Source organism: Neoarius graeffei, chromosome 23 (assembly GCF_027579695.1).
Source record: "Neoarius graeffei isolate fNeoGra1 chromosome 23, fNeoGra1.pri, whole genome shotgun sequence".
Lineage (NCBI taxonomy): Eukaryota > Metazoa > Chordata > Actinopteri > Siluriformes > Ariidae > Neoarius > Neoarius graeffei.
The window spans coordinates 21506017-21529354 of NC_083591.1; the positions used below are offsets into that span (position 1 = coordinate 21506017).

The 23338-nt window shown below is 40.1% G+C and overlaps 1 protein-coding gene across 1 annotated transcript in view; it reads right to left on the minus strand.

Annotated features, from left to right (window-relative positions):
• Positions 1-23338, minus strand: part of LOC132871183 (solute carrier organic anion transporter family member 5A1-like) — a 114782-nt gene that overhangs the window by 33040 nt on the left and 58404 nt on the right. The window contains exons 3-6 of the mRNA XM_060905289.1: positions 21313-21445; positions 18363-18565; positions 2811-2975; positions 2514-2712 (exon numbers count right to left, since the gene is read on the minus strand). Coding sequence (XP_060761272.1) covers positions 2514-2712; positions 2811-2975; positions 18363-18565; positions 21313-21445 — 700 coding nt within the window. The remainder of the gene's footprint in view (positions 1-2513; positions 2713-2810; positions 2976-18362; positions 18566-21312; positions 21446-23338) is intronic.

A 23338-nucleotide genomic window follows, 5' to 3' on the forward strand; every position in this document is an offset into this window, starting at 1 on the left:
ATTTTTTTCTCATTTTGTCTCTCATAGTTGAGGTATACCTATGATGAAAATTACAGGCCTCTCTCATCTTTTTAAGTGGGAGAACTTGCACAATTAAATACTTGCACTAATTAAATACTGATTAAATACTTTTTTGTACATGACCTTGCTGTGCTCTGTTCATTTGCAACAGGAACAGTTCCAGAACATTATCGCACCTCATACATTGAGTGTTTGTTGCCTGCTGTGTTCTCTCCCTTGATTTCTCTTCTGTCTCTTCTCTTCCCAGGATGCAGAGGACCAGAAGGAAATGGGGTATGACTGGAGTGGTTGTAGGATGTCTTTTTATGTTTTATTTTAAGTCTCCAGGAAGGAGCCCTTTTAGGAAGGGAGGTGTGACAACCCTCTGTGTCCCCACTAATCCTGCAGTGGTATTGCAGAGGCTGTGGTGGCAGCAGGAAGAAATTATTTGTTAATTGGTTGCACCTGCCTAGGTGTGCCCAGTATATAGGGAGCTACCCACACCTTCCTCCCTGCCCCCCCCCCCCCCCCCCACACACACACACAAGCATGCCTCTTTACAACCACTTCCACCATTTTTTCTTGTCCTGCCGGTTCCTCTTACATTGCCAACACTGAAACTGTTTAATAAAATCTTTTACTAACCCCATTTCCAGAAAAGTTGGGCCAATTTCCAAAATGCAATAAAAAACAAAAATATCATTTGTTAATTCATGTGAAAGCTTATTTAACTGATAAAAGTTCAAAGAAAACATTTTCAACAGTTTTACTGACCAATTTAATTGTATTTTGTAAATATAAACACTTAAAATTTGATGCCTGCAACACATTCAAAAAAGGTGGGACAGAGGCAAAATAGGACTAAAAAGTTTATAGGATGTTCACGGAACATCATTTTGGAAGATTCCACAATAAGCAGAATAATTGGTAACATGATTGGGTATAAAAGGAGCATGCACCAAAGGCTGAGTCTTTGCAAGCAAGAAGGGATCATGGCTCACTCCTTTGTGCTAAAATTTGTGAGAGAATTGTTAGTCAATTCAAAAAGAACATTTATCAACACAAGATTTTAGGTCTTTCAAAATCTACAGTACATAATATTGTGAAAAGATTTAAGGAATTCAGTGACATCTCAGTGTCTCTGAAGGCAAAGCCAGAAACTACTGTTGAATGTGCATGACTTTCAAGCCCTCAGGTGGTACTGGCTGAGAAACTGTCATGCCAAAGTGACAAATAGAGCCATATGGGTTCAGGAGTACTTCAGAAAACCATTGTCACTTAAGAGTCTGCTGCTGCATCCAGTAATGCAACCTGAAACTGTATTACACAAGGAGAAGCCATTCACTAATTCTATGCAGAAATGCTGCCAATTTCTTTGGGCCTGAACTCAACTCAGATGGACCGAAAGACAGTGGAAACGTGTGCTGTGGTCAGAAGAGTCGACATTTCAGCTTGTTTTTGGGAAAAGTGGACGTTGAGTTCTCAGTGGAAAAGGTGAACATGACCATCCAGTTTGTTATCAGAGAAAGGTGCAAAAGCCAGCATTTGTGATGGTGTGGGGGTGCATCAGTGCCCATGGCATGGGTGAGTTGCATGTGTGAATGTACCATTGATATATTTGGAAATATATTGGGATTTTAGAGAGACATATTCATCAAGGCAATGTCTCTTCCCGGGAAGTCCATGCTTATTTCAGTAGGACAATGCCAGACCTCACTCTGCACAGACTACAACAGAGTGGCTTCGTAGACACAGTGTGTGTGTGCTTGACTGGCCAGCTACCAGTCCAGATCTGTCTCCTACTGAGAATGTGTCATGCATCATGAGAACGAGAACCAGACAACGGTGACCACGGACTGTTGGGCAGCTTAAGTCTTGTATCAAGCAAGAATGGACAAAAATTCCAATTGCAAAACTGTGACAATTAAAATCCTCAGATCCCATATGATTAAAAAAATGTTATTAAAAGGAAAGGTGATGCAATTCAATTGTAATGTCTCTGTCCCAACTTTTTTTTTTAGTGTGTTGCAGGCATCGAATTCTAACTTCATTTATATTTACAAATTACAATTAAGTTGGTCAGTAAAACTATTTAAAATCTTTTCTTTGTACTTCTCATCTCATTATCTCTAGCCACTTTATCCTGTTCTACAGGGTCACAGCCAAGCTGGAGCCTATCCCAGCTGACAACAGGCGAAAAGCGGGGTACACCCTGGACATGTCGCCAAGTCATCACAGGGCTGACACATAGACACAGACAACCATTCACACTCACACCTACGGTCAATTTAGAGTCACCAGTTAACCTAACCTGCATGTCTTTGGACTCTGGGGGAAACCGGAGCACCTGAAGGAAACCCATGCGGACACAGGGGGAACATGCAAACTCCACACAGAAAGGCCCTCGCTGGCCACGGGGCTTGAACCCGGACCTTCTTGCTGTGAGGCGACAGCGCTAACCACTACACCACCGTGCTGCCCCGTAATTGGTTGTAAGTATATAATATTCTTACCCAGTTGTGTAGGGTATATTGATTCCTCCTAGATTAATGCTCTCACAGCCAACAATGAAGAGTGTGGAGAAACAGAGCAGAGACACTCCACTACAGATCATGGCCAGTTTGGCTGACTCTCTTGCTCCCAACTTTAGCTTCTTAATAATATAACCTCCCAGCACTATCCCAACACCAGCACTTGGGACAATTACCAAGCCTACAACAGAGTTGAGGGGGGTAATAAAAATAAGCATGACAAGACAAAAACTTAAGGCACAGACACAACACTGTGTGTATGTGAGAGAGAGAAATTACCTGTGTAGATACTGGCACTGGATGCTGGAACCCCAAATTGAGACTCAATGAACTTAGGGATGAAAGTGATGAAGGCTGTAACTATGGCACACTCTGCTGTGTATGACAAACTCACAAACAAAAATGTCACGTTGCTCAAGATTCGCAGGGCTGCCTTGGGCAAATCTAGAGGGATAAATAAAGGGATAAAGAGACAGAAAGGCAGATACCAAGAAAAAAAATACTGAATTATAAGATCATCATAAAAAAATCAAAAGTCAAACAACAAATGTCTATGAACTAATCTTGGGTGGGCTTCCCAAAAGCCTCTTAAGGCCAAGAGAGTCTTAAATTACCTCTTAAGGTCCATCATCAAGCTAACATGGTTTTCCTGAACAACATCGTAGCCCAAGTAGTCCTTTAGGCCCTGTCCACACGGCAACGGATTCAGGTGACTCCGATACAATTGCTTATCGTTTAGGCCTGGCGTCCACACGGCACCGGCGTTTTGGGTGCCCAAAACGCAATCTTTTTGAGAACGGGTTCCAGAGTGGAAAGATCTGGCAATGTTGCCGTTGTGAAGTCGTCTGGATGAGTAGAACAGATTTGTTTACGATGACGTCACAACCTGTGAGTGTGAAGTGCTTCACGCCGGGTAGAAGTGTAACGAACTCGATGCAAGTTGTCAACAAATCCTATAACTTGGTTCATGAAACGCGCTTACAAAATATTTTCACTGTGAATATTTATTGTGTAATGGTGCAAAGTGAGAGAGACTCTGCCCTTAGGGCAGAGTCAATCCCGCCAGCAAAAATAGGGGAAAAAAAAGGAGCGATCTCACCTCTTCAGATGTGGGTTTAAGTCCTACAATACATTCCTCAAAAAGGGCGTAGAAGAAATTAATCCATCAACGTGTATCATTCAATTTATTCCGGACCATTAAAGATGCCGCCTTCCGCGTAGAATCATACGTCATCCTCGTCGCCATATTGGATAGGTCAAAGCGGAGAATAAAGATTCATGTGCTGCGTTTAACTGTACCAACAGGTTTACCGTCCAAACGAGATCATATGGGATTACCTTTCACAGGTGAGAAACAACAAATTAATCCATCAACGTGTATCATTCAATTTATTCCGGACCATTAACCCTTTGGTGACTGACCCCTTGAAAATGGTTCCTCCAGGAACGATGACGTTTCAGTTGTCAAGACAACGGAAAAACTAAAATACAAAAACAGAAAGATACATCACAATGCTCTTGTGCACAAAACAAAATGCTCTTGTATTTTAGTTTTTCCGTTGTCTTGACAACTGAAATGTTTAAAAACGTTTAATGGTTCCTGGAGGAACCATTTTCAAGGGGTCAGTCACCAAAGGGTTAAAGACGCCGCCTTCCGCGTAGAATCATACGTCATCCTCGCCGCCATTTTGGAGAGGTCAAAGCGGAGAATAAAGATTAGCTGCGTTTAACTGTTCCAACAGGTTTGCCGTCCAAACGAGATCATATGGGATTACCTTTCACAGGTGAGAAACAACAAATTAATCCATCAACGTGTATCATTCAATTTATTCCGGACCATTAAAGACGCCGCCTTCCGCGTAGAATCATACGTCATCCTCGCCGCCATTTTGGAGAGGTCAAAGCGGAGAATAAAGATTAGCTGCGTTTAACTGTACCAACAGGTTTGCCGTCCAAACGGGATCACATGGGATTACCTTTCACAGGTGAGACTGGAAAAATGCTTTTCATTGTATTTGGTCATTATAATGTAATTTTACAAACAGATTTTCCTGACTTTGTGGCTAATATGAAGTCTCGCGCATAATAGTTTATGCGCATGCGTCCTTACTTCTACTGTTCTGGTGTCTCCGAAGGGACCGTCTTACAGCGCCCCTAGAGGTGTGGCATGTGTATTGCATCGTTTTCAGCAAGCGTTGCGTTGCCATATGGACCTGATATTTTACTGATTGTTGCCCATTTGGACGCGATATATTTTTAAATAACATCTCGTTGCCGTTGTCGTGTGGATGTAGCCTTAGTTTGCTTGGAATTTACGAGGGACCTGGACCATTCGTTCAAAACAAAGAGCGACTCGCTCACAGCCGAATACACAGAATGCGCATGCGCCCCTGAGGGACTTTCACAGTCAACGGGGAAAATTGGTGTTGAATATGCCGCCAGTCTTAAATTATTTTTCTTGTACATTGCAAAGACATTGAGTTAATTATTAAATAAATATATGCAAAACATTATGAATATATTTCAATGTTATGGAATTACATATGGATATCATAATGTCACATTGATATCACCATATTTTAATCAAATTCAACTTAATTAGGCGAATGATTAATTTAGTGTCATAAATGAGAGACATTTCTGCACCTCTAAGTGTAAGTGTGTGTGTGTGAGGGAGAGAGGTTTTGATCTGTGTGTAGTGTGTACCTAAGGAGATTGAATTGACCTTATACATACACATGTACATTATATATATATATATATATATATATATATATATATATATATATATATATATATATATATATACACACACACATACACTGTGTGTGTGTGTGTGTGTGTGTGTGTGTATATATATATATATCAGGCCTAGAAATTCATATATTTTTACACCAGCCAGCCGGACTAGTTACCTTCCAAAGTAACTAGCCAAGCAGAAAATCAACTAGCCAAAATTTGTTCATGTATGAATTTTACTTCTGTCAAAAATAACGCAAAAGAGAGTAGTTACCATTGTTCATGACTAATGTGCATTTATTTCAAGACCCGAGTATTTTGATACTGTTGTTAAATACATAAATGAGAACAACACAGAGCACCATAATATAATATCAACAAATAATAATATATTGGAAAACTTGGCAACTTGGTGTATGAGTATTGAAAACAAATATACTTACTATCATGACTACAGCACCCAAAATATGTCCAACATGCTTTCTGTATTTAACCATTTATGAGAGAGAAAACATTAGGAGCTTCATATTGACTAGGAATCAACTTGAAAAAAATTAATTATTCCATAAAAATCGTATTGCAGCCAAGGACTACCCTGCTCCCACGTTTGCTTACAAGTCCTTTGTCGTTTCTCCTTCTCGTAAGCTTTATCGGCGGCCTTTTTCTCCTCTCCAGACTGAGGTCGCTTTGTCCCCGTCTCTGGCGATTTCTGTACACCTTTCAGAAAATTCCACATCGCAACGTAGCTTTGGCAGATGTAGATGTAAACAACAACAAAAACACGTGTTTAAATGGGCGATAATGTGGCCACATCTATTGAATTTGACAACGTGATGTGGCAGCAGGGGCTTGGCCAAGCGTCGGTCTGTGAATGGAGGGCGGAGTCAGGGAAGGTAAGTGGTGGAATCATTGCACCTGATGGGGATTAACCTGTGTTTGTGTGTCTTCCCCAGTGACCGCGCCCTTTAAAAGGAGAGGAGAGCAGAGAAAGGGAGCTCTCTCTCCCCAACCAGAACGTGTGTGTGTGTGTGTGTGCGCGTGCAGCTGGGAAGTGATAAAAGGCTGAAAAGCTAGCAATAAATAGTTCATTGAGAACTCAGTTCTGGCCTGCCGTGCTTCTGTGCTCCACCCACCTGGTCCAATACTACACATGATTACCGTGATATTCAACGAGATGTGTTATATGCATGCGCAGTAGTGAAAAAACCGACAGCCTGACTCGTACACAATATGATTCGGAATTCTTCTGTATTTTCCGTCCTGCAGGTAAACACATCGATTAACACAGACACGGCACACGCTTAATATGTGGCGGCTTTAGTTGACGGTGTGTCTGAATCTTCGCTTCATATATATTTTTTTATTTTCAACTAGTCAGCCGGGCTGGCTAGTGACAGGAATTACCCGCCAAATGACAAATTAAGTCGCCTCGGGTGACCAGACCACCGCGAATTTCAAGCCCTGTATATAAATAAAAGAGGTCAATTCAATTTCCTCAGGTAGACACACAGATCAAAACTCTCTCTCTCTCTCTCTCTCTGCGTGTGCACACTTACAAGGGAGAACATTGCCTACTTGGCATTATGGATAACAGTTGAAATAATCCTGAGTGCATAATTGGGGGGGTAACAGTGAAATGAGCGAGAACGGGGAACACATTTACTTAATTATTTAGCTTATGTGCTCATTCCTTCGTGTGAACGTTTGTTCATTTAATTAAAAACATGCTTGGAATAAAAAAAAATGTCCAAAAACGTAAAATAGTTTCATTAATTACCACATTGTATATGTAATACTTCCAGATGATACTATACACTTTATATTTCATTAGATTTTGGTTAAAAACAAATGCCATGTGACCTTATCGACTGGATTTAGCAACTACTAATGCCTATATCGGGGCCACGCACTATAAAGACTTTCTTTGTCCTGTTGCTCTTCAGACTCCTTACGAGTGAGTTCGAGAAAACCACGTACAGAGACAACATTCATTGCTTAAGAAAGTCCCTCCGCTCTTTAGCTCTAAAGGGCTTATTGGGAAACCTACCCCTGATAATTGGGCTTTATAGATAATTGGAGTAGTTTTGAGGCCAAGGCTGGCCTGTTAGGGCAGGACATTATCCATCTCACTCAGGAAGGTGCTGCTCTCATTTCTTGCAGCATAGCTCATAGTCTTCAGAACAGGCCTAGTCAACTTGTGACAAACCAGCGCTAAGGCCAGGAAGCAGACAATCAGGCTAAACTGACTGACTGCTAGCTGCACAGAGTTGTCACTCAGGTTCCACTATGTCAAGACTGTGTCTGTTCCCCAAGCTATACAAAAAAGTAGAAATACTCAGTTTTTTCTAGTAATCTAATTAATATAAAATTAGATCATACTGACTGTACAGCCACCACCAGCACCTTTGATCTAAAGGTAGGACTATTAAATATTAGATTGCTTACGTCTAAAGCACTAGTTGTTAATGAACTTTTTACTGATCAGGAGTTTAATGTACTGTGTTTAAGAGAAACATGGATTAAACCAAATGAGTATGTAGCTTTAAATGAAGCCAGTCTTCCTGGATACAGTTATATATATCAGCCTCGTCTAACTGGCAGAGGAGGAGGCATCACGGTTATTGATAATGATTATCCAGGTGTAAGACAAAAACCTGTTCATAAATTGAATATGTTTGAAGTTCTTCATACTAATATAACATATGTAGCATCAAAGAATAAATCAACAGACAATTCTGTTATTTATTATTTACAGGCCCCCATGGTCATATTCTGAATTTCTTTCTGAATTTGCAGATTTCATCTCAGATCTGGTTATTTCCTCAGACAAAGCCTTAGTTGTTGGAGACTTTAATGTTCACTTCAATAACCCAGAAGACCCTCTGAAAATAGTGTTCATGTCCATTCTAGATTCAGTAGGGGTTAATCAGAATGTCATGGGCCCTACTCATAATGGTGGTCACACTAATACTAACAGTCGGATTAAATATAGAAAATATACAGTAGATCACTCTTCCACAGTCTGACGCTAACTCCGATCATTATCTCATCTTATTCAAAATACGTCAGAGCAATAATATGCACCTTGCCATGCTACTATGTTAAACGTACATTCACATCAACTACAGCACAAAGTTTTATCAATAGTCTCCCAGAGTTATCAAGTTTGAATGGCTCACCGTCAGACCCCACAGAACTGGACCAGGCAACTGAATGCTTTGAGTCAACATTCCGCTATATTTCAGATAATGCAGCTCCACTTAAAATTATTTGAGAGAAAAACCTAGCACCCTGGTATAACAATTACACTCGCACCTTAAAACAGACCACTTGAAAATTAGAACGTAAATGGCATCAAACAAAATTGGTAGTGTTCAAATTAGCATAGAAGGAGAGCCTCTTGAAGTATAGAAAAGCTCTTAGTGCTGCTAGATCACCATATCTCTCCACCCTAATAGAGAATAACAAAAATAACCCTAGGTTATTTTTAATACTGCAGCAAAATTAACTTGGAAAAATACCACCATAGACACATGCACACCTGAAATATGTAATAGAAACGACTTCATGATTTTTTTTCCAGTGGCAAAATTGAAAATATTGGACAAAAAATTCAAACAACTAATTTAAGGCCAGGCAATTTAAGTAACCGTGTAGTTAACAATATAACTGTATCAGCTCAGCAATTAGAATGTTTTACTCCCCTTAGAGAAGCTGAACTAATTTCCACATCAAAATATTCAACTTGTGTACTAGATCCCTGTAACAACTTTGTGTTTGGGATAAAGAGGAACTGGGATGCAAGTTTCAGAACAGGTGCGTTTATTTTCTATTTCTGACTTTTCAGTGACTGCTGACACACCACACGTGCTGAGGAACTCAGCTCTCCTCTTGTTACTGGCTATCTGCAAGACACACAGAGACACACATTAATATAAAGCCAGTAATTAGACACAGGTGTAACTCATCACCTGTTACCTGCTGAATCAACCTGACTTCACCATTCACAGCTGACGCTCGACCACACCCTCACTGCCACAATCCCTTACCTACACCACTCTTCAAACCGATAATACCAGAAGTAATTTAACCTCTTCTAAAAATAATCAGTTCTTCCCTTGGAATTGGCTATATACCCAAATCCTTTAAACTAGCAGTTATCAAACCCCTGATTAAAAAACCTGACCTAGACCCCGGTCAGCTATCCAATTATAGGCCAATATCAAACCTCCCTTTTATCTCCAAGATCCTAGAAAAAGCACAGCACTTATGCTACATAGGAAAAACATCCATGAAATGTATCACTCAAGATTTAGGCCAAGTTTACATTAGACCGTATCTGTCTCGTTTTCTTCGCGGATGCACTGTCCGTTTACATTAAACTGCCAGGAAACGGGAATCCGCCAGGGTCCACGTATTCAATCCAGATCGTGTCAGCTCCGGTGCTGTGTAAACATTGAGAATACGCGGATACGCTGTGCTGAGCTCTAGCTGGCGTCATCATTGGACAACGTCACTGTGACATCCACCTTCCTGATTCGCTGGCGTTGGTCATGTGACGCGACTGCTGAAAAACGGCGCGGACTTCCGCCTTGTATCACCTTTCATTAAAGAGTATAAAAGTATGAAAATACTGCAAATACTGATGCAAATACTGCCCATTGTGTAGTTATGATTGTCTTTAGGCTTGCCATCCTTCCACTTGCAAGTGGCAAGTGATATGCGCTGGGATCACACACACAGCGGCTCAGTCCCGAATCACTGCTTGTGCACTACTCTGCGCGCTCTGTGAGCTGTGCAGGGGCGGAGTGCGCACCCTCCAGAGGGCACTCGCTGTTCAGGGCGGAGTGATTTGGAGCGCAGGATGCCTGCGGAGCCGAGCGTATCCGTGTATTGGTGTTGCTGTGTGCACGCTAATCGTTTTAAAAACATTAATCTGATGATCCGCTGATACGGTCTAATGTAAACCCCACCTTAGACCTCATCATAGCATCGATACAGCAATGGTTAAAGTAGTAAATGACTTCCTATTGGCCTATGATCAGGGCTGTGTCTCCCTGCTTGTATTGCTTGATCTTTGTGCAGCCTTTGACACCACTGATCATACCAGTCTCCTTGATAGACGAGAAAATGTTGTGGGAGTTAAGGGAATGGCCCTCTCCTAGCTCAGGTTTTATTTATCCATTCATTATCCAACTGTTTATCCTGTGCAGGGTCGTGGGCAAGCTGGAGCCTTTCCCAGCTGACTATGGGCGAGAGGTGGGGTACACCCTGGACAAGTCTCCAAATAATCTCACAGTTGACACATAGAGACAAACAACCATTCACACTCACATTCACACCTACGGTCAATTTAGAGCCACCAATTAGCCTAATCTGCATGTCTTTGGACTATGGGGGAAACCAGAGCACCCGGAGGAAATCCACACAGACACAGGGGGAACATGCAAACCCCACACAGAAAGGCCCCCATTGGCCACTGGGCTCAAACCCAGAACCTTCTTGCCATGAGGCAACAGAAACCACTGTGCCACCCAGGTCCAAGGGAGTAACTTTGATTTTGACATTGGTGGGGACACAAAAGTGATCCAAGGCAGAGCTTCCGAAAGGCTACCACAATGCAAATTTACCGGTATCAACTCTATTGCAACTACTGTAAACACATACACACTACCAGTAATACATGACGAGGCCTCTTAGAAAACCAGCCTTGACATGAAACTCTGATTTTAAAGCCACATGGGTGAAGCATTGTTATTCAGATCAACATCACACTAACAAACATTTGCCACAGTGGGGCTGAATCTCATGACTGACATATCCATCATTAACTTCACCTGTGAATTTCCAACCTCTCTTTCCGCTTCTCCATCTCCTCCTCTATCTCCTCCAGCTGTGGATTCCCCTCCTCTACCTCCTCCATCCTCTCCTTCAGCCTCTGCTCCTCTTTCTCTTCCTGCCTCTCTTCCTCTACCTTCTCTGCACTGTCTTTCATCTACTCCAGCCTCTCTGCTGTCTGTCACCTTACAAAAATATGTTGATGCATGACATATGAACAAATTAGGGATAGAATGACTGTAGAGTTTCATGGTAAGGCTGTAGCCTCAGCAAAAAGGGCTAGCCAAAAAGGACAAAATTATTACATTGTTATGCTATATCCACTGTTATGCTGATGACACACAGTTGTATGTCTCTGCAAAACCTGATGAGAGACACCAGCTTAATAAAATTGAGGAATGTGTTAAGGACATTAGACACTGGATGCTTATAAATTTCCTTCTGCTTAACTCTGACAAGACTGAAGTACTTGTGCTAGGACCACATACAGCTAGAAGTAAGTTTTCTGATTACACAGTAACTCTGGATGGCCTTTCTGTTTCTTCACGTGCAGCAGTAAAAGACCTCGGAGTGATTATTGACCCCAGTCTTTCATTCGAAACTCACATTGATAACATCACCCGGATAGCTTTCTTTCATCTCAGAAATATTGCAAAGATAAGAAATTTAATGTCATTGCATGATGCAGAAAAACTAGTCCATGCTTTTGTTACCTCCAGGTTGGATTATTGTAATGCCTTACTGTCTGGATGTTCCAATAAGTGCATAAACAAGCTCCAGTTAGTTCAAAATGCCGCAGCAAGAGTCCTTACTAGAACTAGAAAATATGACCACATCACGCCTGTCTTATCCACACTGCATTGGCTCCCAATCAAATTTCGTATTGATTATAAAATACTACTATTGACCTTTAAAGCACTAAATGGTCTCGCACCACAGTACCTGAGTGAACTTCTGCTCCTCTATGACCCGCCACGCCTACTTAGATCAAAAGGTGCAGGCTATCTGCTGGTACCTCGTATAGTGAAGGCTACATCAGGGGGCAGAGCCTTTTCTTACAAAGCCCCACTGTTATGGAACAGCCTTCCAAGTAATGTTCGGGAATCAGACACAGTCTCAGCATTTAAGTCTAGGCTGAAAACATATCTGTTTAGTCAAGCCTTTTGTTAATGGTGTTTATGAGGTAAAGGAGTAGATCTGGAGGGTCCTCAGACATAGAGTGTTTTGGTAAACTGGGATGTATGGATGCTGTCAGTCCCCACTCGCTTGCTCACTCGAGTTTGTTGACGGTGTAGTGGCTGGCTGCTTTATGTCCCGGGGCTCCCTCATGCCTGTGTTACCTTCTGGCTCTCTCCTTTTAGTTATGCTGTCATAGTTAGTTGCCGGAGTCCCTGCTTGTACTCGGTGCAATATGTATACTGTTCCTACTTATTCAGGTGACATTGGGCATACCTAACCACCTGTGTTTTCTTTCTCTCCCCCCCCCACCCCAAATCTGTCCCTCTGAGTTACATGGAGTCAACAGGAAATCTTTTGGTGGAGACGGTGGGGACCTCGACTGGCTATCGTAGCCTGCAGGGAATCGGCCGTCAGACATTCTGTCGCATGTCCCAGACCCGGTGAAATGTAACTGAATTGTCTTGGCCAGGCCTAAGGGTCCCATCTGCATCTCATCATTGCTGAGGAGTGTGCTCCCATCACCCAATCAAGCATCCAGCCAGAGCAGGTCATGATATATTTTTTTACCATATTAACATGCCATTGTGTGTTATGCCTGATGTAAAGACTCTCGTCTCTGCGAGCCTACCACACAGATTTAATACTTGTCATTTTTAGGGCATACCTAACAACGTGTTTTCTTTCTCTCCCCCCCCCCCCCCCCCCCCATCTGTCCCTCTGAGTTACATGTTGATCCTGGGATTGAGATGCTGGCCTCTTCTGCCCCTCGGACCTGCTTGATCCATCCTGGTGCCCTGTGTCTGGTCGGAGTTTTATCGCCCCACTCCTGTGAAGGACGGCCCCATGAGGACAGTTGAGGGTTATATCTGTTAAAACTGTTAATATTATAGTCAGGCTGTCTGTTGTTGCCCAAATGAGGATGGGTTCCCTTTTGAGTCTGGTTCCTCTCGAGGTTTCTTCCTCATGTCGTCTGAGGGAGTTTTTCCTTGCCACCGTCGCCACAGGCTTGCTCATTGGGGATAGATTAGGGATAAAATTAGCTCATGTTTTAAGTCGTTCAAATTCTGTAAAGCTGCTTTGCGACAATGTTTATTGTTAAAAGCGCTGTACAAATAAACTTGATTTGATTTGATTTGATTACATAGACTATAATTTATTCCCCACAAAAACATGGATGCATAATATCACATGATCTTCTAGAATCTGATGATTTATTACTTTTACACCACACAATTCCTAATTTGTGTTTAAGCAGTCGTTCTGTCTCTTCCACAGAAATGCATGAAAATAAGAATTACAAACTTTAAGCATTTTTAGCATTAAATATTGTTTTTTTTTAATTCAATATCTGTATTGTTTGGCATTGGAGGGGGGGGTGTCTCAAAATTCACTGACTGCCTTATTGAGACACTCATAAATAGGTGCTACTGGTGGCATTTTCTATTCTGTAATTAAGCTCAAATTAGTTAAAATGATATTTGGATATATAATTTAGTGATTGCTTATTATAGCATAATTATGATTACATTAGTATTGCATTTGTAGTATACCCCCCATTTTTTGTCTTTTTGTTGCCCCTCCATTTTCCATATTATGTCTTTTTGTTGCCTGTTTCTGTGTTCGTAACGTGTGTTATGATTTTCACTGCAAGATGTGCTTGTGACTTTTTATGTTCATGCTGCAGTTACCAATATTCATCTGTAGGTGGCAGTAAAGGACCATGGATTTGTTGTATCTAGCCTAGCCTAGTAGTAGTAGAAAGAGGTCTCTGTAAAATGGTGAACGCAGCAGACTCAGCAGCAGGCTCAGCGGCTGTCACGCTGTTGATTCTGAAATTCAAGTCGCACATCTGCATGGCCATGCAGTAGCCTACATCTGACTACTTACATTCTGTAAAACCATTAGGTCTATAAATTTAACATTCATTCATCAAGGATATTATCTAACACCAAGTTACATTGCTCCAGCATTCCTTTTCTCTGCAGCTATGCAGTAGCCTAGCTCTGATGTGTCCTGTCACGTTGCTAAACCTGCCTAAGGAGCTGCAGCAATACTTTTATGAAGGGTTTCCATACATCAAAAGGATTTTGTTGCGTTTTTAAAGCTCGACGGAAACCCTGCACTTACATTCTTGACTTTGAAGAAGAATGAACGAATGTCTCATTTCTTGGGAGGGGGGCCGTCATCCATGATACTCAAGTCAGCATGTGAGTTGTAGGGCAAGCATGCATGGACATCAAAGTCCAGCTCAATTTGTAGGCTGACGGAGAGTGGGGGTGCGTGGGGTAGGTCAGGTGTGTACGTGTGAGATACGGGGGGTTGATGGGCGGGTAGTCACGGCTGCTGTGGGAAGTGTGCTGCTTTTACAGCAGATGGAGTGACAGCTGGGATAGCCAACCATGTAAGTTAGCGAGAAACAGGCAGCTAATCAGAGAATGATATCTACGTTAGAGGGGGGATTATTAGCAGTGTCATACATTTAACCCTTTGTGTGCCATATAATCATTGCTTAGGTTAGGACATCGGTTTTATTGATTGTGATTACACAGTAGTGGCTGAATATTGGTAGGGACACGTCCCTAGCGTCCCTACCCAAAATTATGCCCTAGCCCAGGTCTTATTTAAAAGTGCCCTTCCACCAAAAATGTTTAATACTGGCTCTTTTTGAAATACCATAGTTCACTCCGAGTTGCATATGCATGCTGCATGTGAAAATGTAATTCTACTCCCATTCCCTGTATTAGCTTATGAAAGAAAACAGTTGGAAAAACGAGCGAATCTGAAAAAGCCCTACAAACTTACGTCACTTCGAAAATTAGTATTCATGGCCTCGCCCACCTTGGCTTGCGACCGCCCACGGGAAGAAAGTTCGGATTTAAGCGCGAGGAGAGATAGCAGAGCCCATCTCGTCAGTAGCTAACGAAGAGGACCTAACAGCAAGTTGAAAACATGTCTGAACAAGTTTGTGCCTGTGTTATTTGTGGCAGTAATACATCAACGTTGCATTTCTTGCCCAAGATAGAAGAGGTGAAGAAGAAATGGTTGGAATTTATCTTTGGAACACCACCAGCGAAGTATAATGCAACGTTAGTACTGTGTTCTGATCATTTCAACCACAGTGACTTTTCAAACTTCGGTGCCTTCAGTAGTGGTTTTGCTTCGAGGTTGTTTTTAATACCTGGATCTGTACCGTCAAGATGATCGACCACCAGCTCACAAGCTGTAAGTAAAACATGAATTTTTTTGTTCAAAGGTTTTTGTTACAAAATAGCATGTTCATATTCTCCACGTTAGCATGTATGACATGGTCACAAGCTAGGCAGGGATGAGAGTTTTCTGCTTTTCGGCAGATTTCCGCTTTTTCTGAGTAAAAAAATGACCTTTTTATATTATGCCAAATCCATTGAGAATTTTTCTTAATTAATTTCGGGGGGTTGGGGTATGTTCCTTCATGCTGTTCAAACTTTATTAACTCCAACGATGTTTACACATTATTTGTAAGTCGCCATCTTTAGTTTCGTTTAAATCTCGTTGAATGTGATGTAAAACTCGTGTTATCTACATTGTTATTGGTCAAAACATTGATGTCGAGACCATAATAGCCAATCAAAACAGTTTTTACAAAGACACCCACATCCGCTTGTTCTGACCCACTGGAGGTAGCGTCACAGTGCTGTTAGCCAATCAGAGGTAACACGTTTACTGATTGCTGTTAGCCAATCAGAGGTAACACGTTTACATGTCATGAATATTAATGAGTAAGAGCTGAAATCCTTTTGTTCTCCCGCCACCCACTCCTCCACCAAACTAGAACAGCCTGAAACAGGAGAACCACAGCATTTTTTTCACCAAAACCAGCTCACAGGGCGAATGCGAATTCATACTAGAGACCACCGCACAATTAATGAAAAAAATGATGCAATGAGACCTTTAACTGATCGCTATCGGTGTGTTGATGTAAATGTTGATTTTTCTATGCATACTAAGGTATAATTTGGTGTTCCACAAGGTTCTGTCTTAGGCCCACTGCTTTTATCTTTATATATGTTATCTCTGGGTAATATTCATAAGCATGGTATTAGCTTCCACTGTTATGCTGATGACACACAATTGTGTGCTTCAGCAAAGCCAGAAGAGAGACACCAGCTTAATAAAATTGAGGAATGTGGACACTGGATGCTTATTAACTTCCTTCTACTTAACTCTGACAAGACAGAAGTACTTGTACTAGGACCACATGCAGCTAGAAGTAGGTTTTGTGATTATATAGTAACTCTGGATGACCTTTCTGTTTCTTCACATGCAGCAGTAAAAGAGCTTGGGGTGATCATTGACTCCAATCTTTCATTTGAAACTCATATCAATAACATTGCCCAGATAGCTTTCTTTCATCTCAGAAATCTTGATAAGAAATATAATGTCACTGCATTGGACAGAAAAAACTAGTGCATGCTTTTGTTACCTCTAGGTTGGATTATTGTAATGCCTTACTGTCTGGATGTTCCAATAAGATCATAAATAAACTCCAGTTCGTTCAAAATGCAGCAGCAAGAGTCCTTATTAGAACTAGAAGATATGACCACATCACCCCCATCTTATCCACAATGCATTGGTTCCCAATTAAATTTTGCATTGATTATAAAATACTACTTATTGACATATAAAGCACTGAATGGTCTTGCACCACAGTACCTGAGCGAACTTCTGGTCTTTTATGACCCACTATGCCTACTTAGATCAAAAGGTGCAGGCTATCTGTTGGTACCTCATATAGTGAAGGCAACATTAGGGAGCACAGCCTTTTCTTACATAGCCCCAAAGTTATGGAATAGCTTTCAAAGTGTTTTTCAGGATTCAGACACAGTCTTAGCGTTTAAGTTTAAGCTGAAACCATATATTTTCTGTCGAGCCATTTGTTAATTGCTTTTTATCATGTGAAGGTGTAGATCTGGAAGGTCCTCAGGCATAGAGTGTTTTGGTAAACTGGGATGCTGTCACACCCCCCCCCCCCCCCACACACACACACACACTCACATGTTCATTTGGGTTTGTTGATGGTGGAGTGGCTGGCTGCACTATGTCCCAGGGCTCCCTCGTGACTGTGTTACCTTCTGGCTCCCCCTTTTAGTTATGCTGTCATAGTTAGACTTGCTGGAGTCCCTGCTCGCACTCAGCACAAAATGTACACTGTTCTTAACCATTAGGTGACACTGACCACACCAAACAACCTGTGTTTTCTCTCTCTCTTTCTCTCTGTCTGTCTCTCCCTCTGTCTGTCCCTCTCTGTTGAGTTACATGTCAATCCTGAGACACCAGTGATGCTGACCTCTCCTGCTCTTCGGACTTGCCTGATCCATCCTGATGCCCTACATCTGGCAGAAGTCTCAACACATCACTCCTATGGAGGATGGCCCCATATGGACAGTTGAAAGGTGCACTTAGAAGATGGCTTTGGACACTTATAGTAATGCATTTATGGCTAAGGACTCCAGTTGACTTCGTAACTTTAGGACTGCAGTTGTCATGAACAGTCTTGCACTCATCTCCATCAATGAACAGTTGATAACTTGAAGCTAAAACTATCATGAATTTCCTGGTTGCACAATTGTATTTTGTGACCATATCGGACACAGTTATAGAAGCAAATTATTTATATTCATGCTATCTGTTATCACCCAAATGAGGATGGGTTTCCTTTTGAGTCTGGTTCCTCTCAAGGTTTTTTTTGTCATGCTATCTCGGAGTTTTTCCTTGCCACTGTTGCCACAAGGTTGCTCATCAGGGATAAATAAATGTATTTGGGATGAAATTGGCTCATATGTTTAAAATCTTTATTTTTCTGTAAAGCTGCTTTGCAACAATGTCTGTTGTGAAAAGCACGATATAAATACACTGACAATTAAACTGACTTGACAATTAAAAACGTGACATGAAACATTAGAACCATCCTTCAGTACATACTGCCCTCTTGTGACAAAAAAAGAAACATTCAATATCTCCAGCATGATCTCAATATACACAACACTTTACACAGCTCCTCCACTGTCTGTTAGATGCTGGATACTGAGGGTTTACCTTTTATATCTTTTCCAAAGCCAATGGAAGAAGAGACAGCTTGGCTTTTCTCCTTCATCATCTCATCATCACTTGGCAGGTCCCCCACACACTTTTTCTTCCTGCTGCTCTTCTTGTGGCGTGGGGGAAGCTTCTTTGGAAAGGCAAACATGGGGAATATCACTAGCAGCATGGCCACAGCACAGAAAAGAAACCCACTCCACCTGAGACAAAATTATTGGGAAGTAGAGAAAGAAAGGGCAAGGAAGATAGAGATAGGACATTACAGAAGGAAGCCGAGAGAGAGAGAAATGTTATGAACGAGAACTGATCACTGTAACAGAGAGATATGACTCAGGTTCTATAACCCAGGCTTTACAATGACAGAGACAGTGACTTCAAGAAAGAGAGAAGAAATGCCGTTTCCCTTATCTGCATGCATTTACAAAGATAGTGCCAAAATAAAAAATTTAATGAAAAGAAATAATTCCATTTGCATTGACATTCTTTTCATATAGGCATGCAACACATGTAAAAAATAAAATAAAAATATCAATTTATCATTTAATTTGCTTCATCATATAGGTATTTTTTGGTCAAAATTAAAACCAAAATGCTAACAGGAAAAATAAAATTCATAATATACTTTGGCTTTTAATTTTTTTGATGAATTTTCATTTACTGTAAGAAAGAGTGCCAAAATGAAAATGCAATGCACACTTCATCTTTCTTTTACATAACAATAGGCTACACACTTGACAAAATTCAAGTTAAAAATTAAAATGGACAAATACATGTTGTTAGTGCCAAAATGAAAAGGACAATGCAAATTACCACTGATGTCATGATCACTGCTGGTCATTTTCATTGCCCACTTTGACTTTTCATTTTCAAGTTCAACCAATATGCTTTGCATGGCTAAGACATTAAGTAATGCCAACTTGGGTTTCTACTCTGAATGCCAATCAGTGACACAATATGTCTCTCAATGTCATTGAGAGACATATTGTCTCTTACATGCTTCAAAGCATGTAAGAGATAGCCAAGGAATTAATGTTATTAGCAGATTGTCAGGATGCATATTTTACTTTACTAAAATGCAAACTGATACTTGATACACTTGAAGCACAGGTGATTGTTTTAAGATTGCTTTATTTTTACATATTTGGCTGAAAGTATTCACAGTCATGCTGATATTCAGTACAACAATACAACTGCGAGTGTGATGTTGTTTTTATACAACAGTCCGATGAACAAGAAATTTATATCAAATAACTGACATTTCAGATGGCCAAATATTTTCCTTATTTTTGTGCCATCAATGAAAATAGATCACAAAGAATCTATAACTGGATTAGTATGTTGCATTTTGCCATGTCCACAAACAAACTGACAGCAGTATTAACTGTTTCAGTGTAATGAACTATTGCTAGACCTGGAATTTTAGGTCGCAAACTCCGACAAGAGGAGTGATATGCACAGAGAAATTTACCACTGCCATCTTACTAAATATCAGCATTCTTGGAACACCACTTGTCCAATCAAAGTCAGAGACTGTTGTATAATTTTAATTATGGCCACAAAATACCAATGAAAATTAAATCATAAAGTGATGTGTTGCATTTGTTATTTCATTTCATTCTGGCACCAGATATGAGAACAGAAATGGCAAACGTATTTTTGTACTTTTTGCAATTTCATGTTTCAAGTTTAATTTTGTTTGACATAAAAATACCTCCCATAGTTTACATCTTGTGGGTGAAATGACTAAGAAAAATTAACATGTAAGGGAGACTCCATGTACAGTGCTCTCCAGAATTATTGGCAGCCTTCATGAAAATGCGTAAAAATCTATAATTGTAGAGCCATGTTCAGCGCTGACTGACTAAAGTCAATATAAGTCCAAAAGGTATGTCAGTATTTCTACGGGGAAAGTTACGCATATTCAGAGACAGGTTGCGTACATTATTTTTCTGGGTGCCCACTCAGATTATTCAAATCTTGCATTATACCTGCATGTAACCTAGTTCATATCGCTGAGGTTGTCAGAATTTTTTAGTATAAGGTTTTTTGTTTTGTTGACCCCCCCCCCCCCCCCCCCGAGGCCACCACTTTTAAACACTTTCCTTTAAGCCCAGAAAAAAAACCCTCAAGGTATAAAAATAGCAGATTGAGATAGCAGATAATAATTTTTTTCATTTGCTGTCAGATGTAACACCATCAAAAGCAAGAGAAATTTCTGTGTGGACTAGGAAGTATGTTTGACTTATCTTGTTAAAAGCTCTATCTATGGCGAAGTCTGAACCTTCTGGCAGAGGCAACAACGACTTCAGCAGAGTTCATGATACAATCAATTCACCAGTGCCCCTGAATCAACAGCAAAAATAAATATACCGGTATAAATAAATAAAATAAAAAGGCCAAAATATTAATGATCCACTGACATATTTTAAAAGGTGAGTATCAGGTGGTTTTCCTTATATTTATTCCCCGTTTTATTGCCAAACAGGCTGATGGTATGCTTATATGTGCAATTCCTGTCCAATTTCCAACGGTTTCAGCCATGTGAATCTTTTTGTTATGGCCCTAATTGTGCTTAATTCCATATCTAACTGCTTGGGTTTTTTTTTTCTATATCCATTTCCTGATTTGTGCTGGTCAACACAAATAGTACATCAACATTAATAGTAGGTTAATGAGAATGTATTTTGTTACAAAAAAGATTTATCCTAATTGATTACATACAATAATTAAAATTTTCCAATATTTATTTTATACAATCATTTTTGTGCATTTTGATGAAGGCTGCTAATAATTCTAGAGGGCATTGTATTGGTGTTTTTACATAAATAGTTTTTAGTTACTTGTGGTTTAGTAGTTTGTTTAGAGAAAAAAAAATCAATTTAGCTCTGATTCAGATTCAGCAACCAGACTAATAGATGTGAAAGTGCCTGAAAAGACTGCCTCTCACCAGTTTCCTACAAAACGTGGGTCATTCTGGTCAATGTTCACAGTAGTATTTGGGTCCACATAAAACCCAATCAGAACTCCACCCAGCAGGTACCCAGCAGCTGGACCTAGAGCTCCCATTACATACATGATTGCTTCCACACCCAGACATACCAACACACACACACAATTTATTCTACAACTTCAAATGATTCATGAATGTTACTTAAAGAAATACTACTGTATATGCATATTATATTCTAATAAAAAAATGTTGACAAGAAGTAAAGCAAATGGCCTCCCTTGTAATTTCAGAACAATTCTGCTGTACTTATTAATATGTTGGTGACTGTTGTAACTGAAAGATTACACTGGATTTTCAGTTTTAATTCCACTGCAAAGTGAAAACAGAACAAAGACTTCTTAGTATTATTAAACGCTATACGATTTGCCAAAAGGCATGAATGCACCTCATGTTCATGTTGATGGGGTTAAAATTGTCAGTATATCAACCAGTTTGCAACAACAACCACAAAAAAAAAAATCAAGATATCAGTTCCAAATAGTATAATCATGCTTAAAATAAAGCACTCAAGAATACAGAAATTTTATTTTGATCAGAATATAATCAAATGTAAAAATGATCCTCATTCCATTACCAACAAATTATAACCCATTCTTCTTCTTTCAGCTGCTCCCATTAAGGGTCGCCAAAGCAGATCATCATGATCCACATATTTGTTTTGGCATAGGTTTTTACACTGGATGTGGAACATTCCACCGAATGGGTGCCATTTGCTTGTTGTACCACTCCCAAATTAAACTTAATTTGTTATATCTTTTCAACACTGATTATAATTACACACATATTTAACTATTCAAAATGTGTATTGGTCAACCTCAGGCTACGTTATTTATTTTTTTTACAAGGTTTGGAAGTCAAAGATGGCTGCATACTCTTTATATGAGTAACAGGACTGAAAGTAACAGGACTGAGTTTTTAGCCTAGGATTAGCTAATACATGGAATTAAGCCACATGGCGTCATCTCTAATAGCATGACCACACTTAGCACATTCTAGTGATTTACCAAAAATCTGTATTTTTAAGATAAACAAATATCATCTAAGAAATAATTTAAGTAACAGGACAGTATGTTGACATTGACCTTATCAGTCAAAGTTAAAAAATCATCAAATATACAGATAAGTAAATGAGAGAACTAACTTTTGGTCTTCCGATGGCCTTCAGAAGACACAACTGATATAACTTCCTGTTAAGCATGTGATTTATGGAATGTTCCAAATTTGTCAGATGGGGTAATATGTTTAGGTAACAGAACTGAGTGAAAACCCAGGGACACGGCTAAAATGTGTATTTTAACTAAGATGTTGTGGATTTCTTACGAAAAAAATATATTTAAACCATGGATAGGATATGCAGTCACACAACAGTGCAAAAGAAATACTGTTTCTGAAGGATTTTAATCATAATATTTCATAGTTAAGTATAAAGTTAGAGTGCGGGGACAGGTAACACATGCTATTTTTCAGTGTTTTAGGTAGTTTTTATTAATCCTTACAATTATATATATCAAATTTGAAATCAGATCAATGTGCAGGACATTCTGCGTAATAAGGAAATGTATTTTAAAGTAAATTTTTATGTGCATTTATACATATAATTTTCTAGGGACCGAAATGGCACCGATTTGGTGGAATGGCTCATGTCTTTCCTGACATAACCCTTCCCTAATTTATCCAGAGCTTGGGACCAGCACCAATTATGCACTGGCTTGTGCAACTGCAGTAGTTGGGTATTTTTACCTAATCTTCAATAAAATTTGCAATAAAATTGAGGAATGTGTAAAGGACATTAGACACTGGATGCTTATTAACTTCCTTCTGCTTAACTCTGACAAGACAGAAGTACTTGTACTAGGACCACATGCAGCTAGAAGTAGGTTTTCTGATTACACAGTAACTCTGGATGGCCCTTCTGTTTCTTCACATGCAGCAGTAAAAGACTTTGGTGTGATTGTTGACTCCA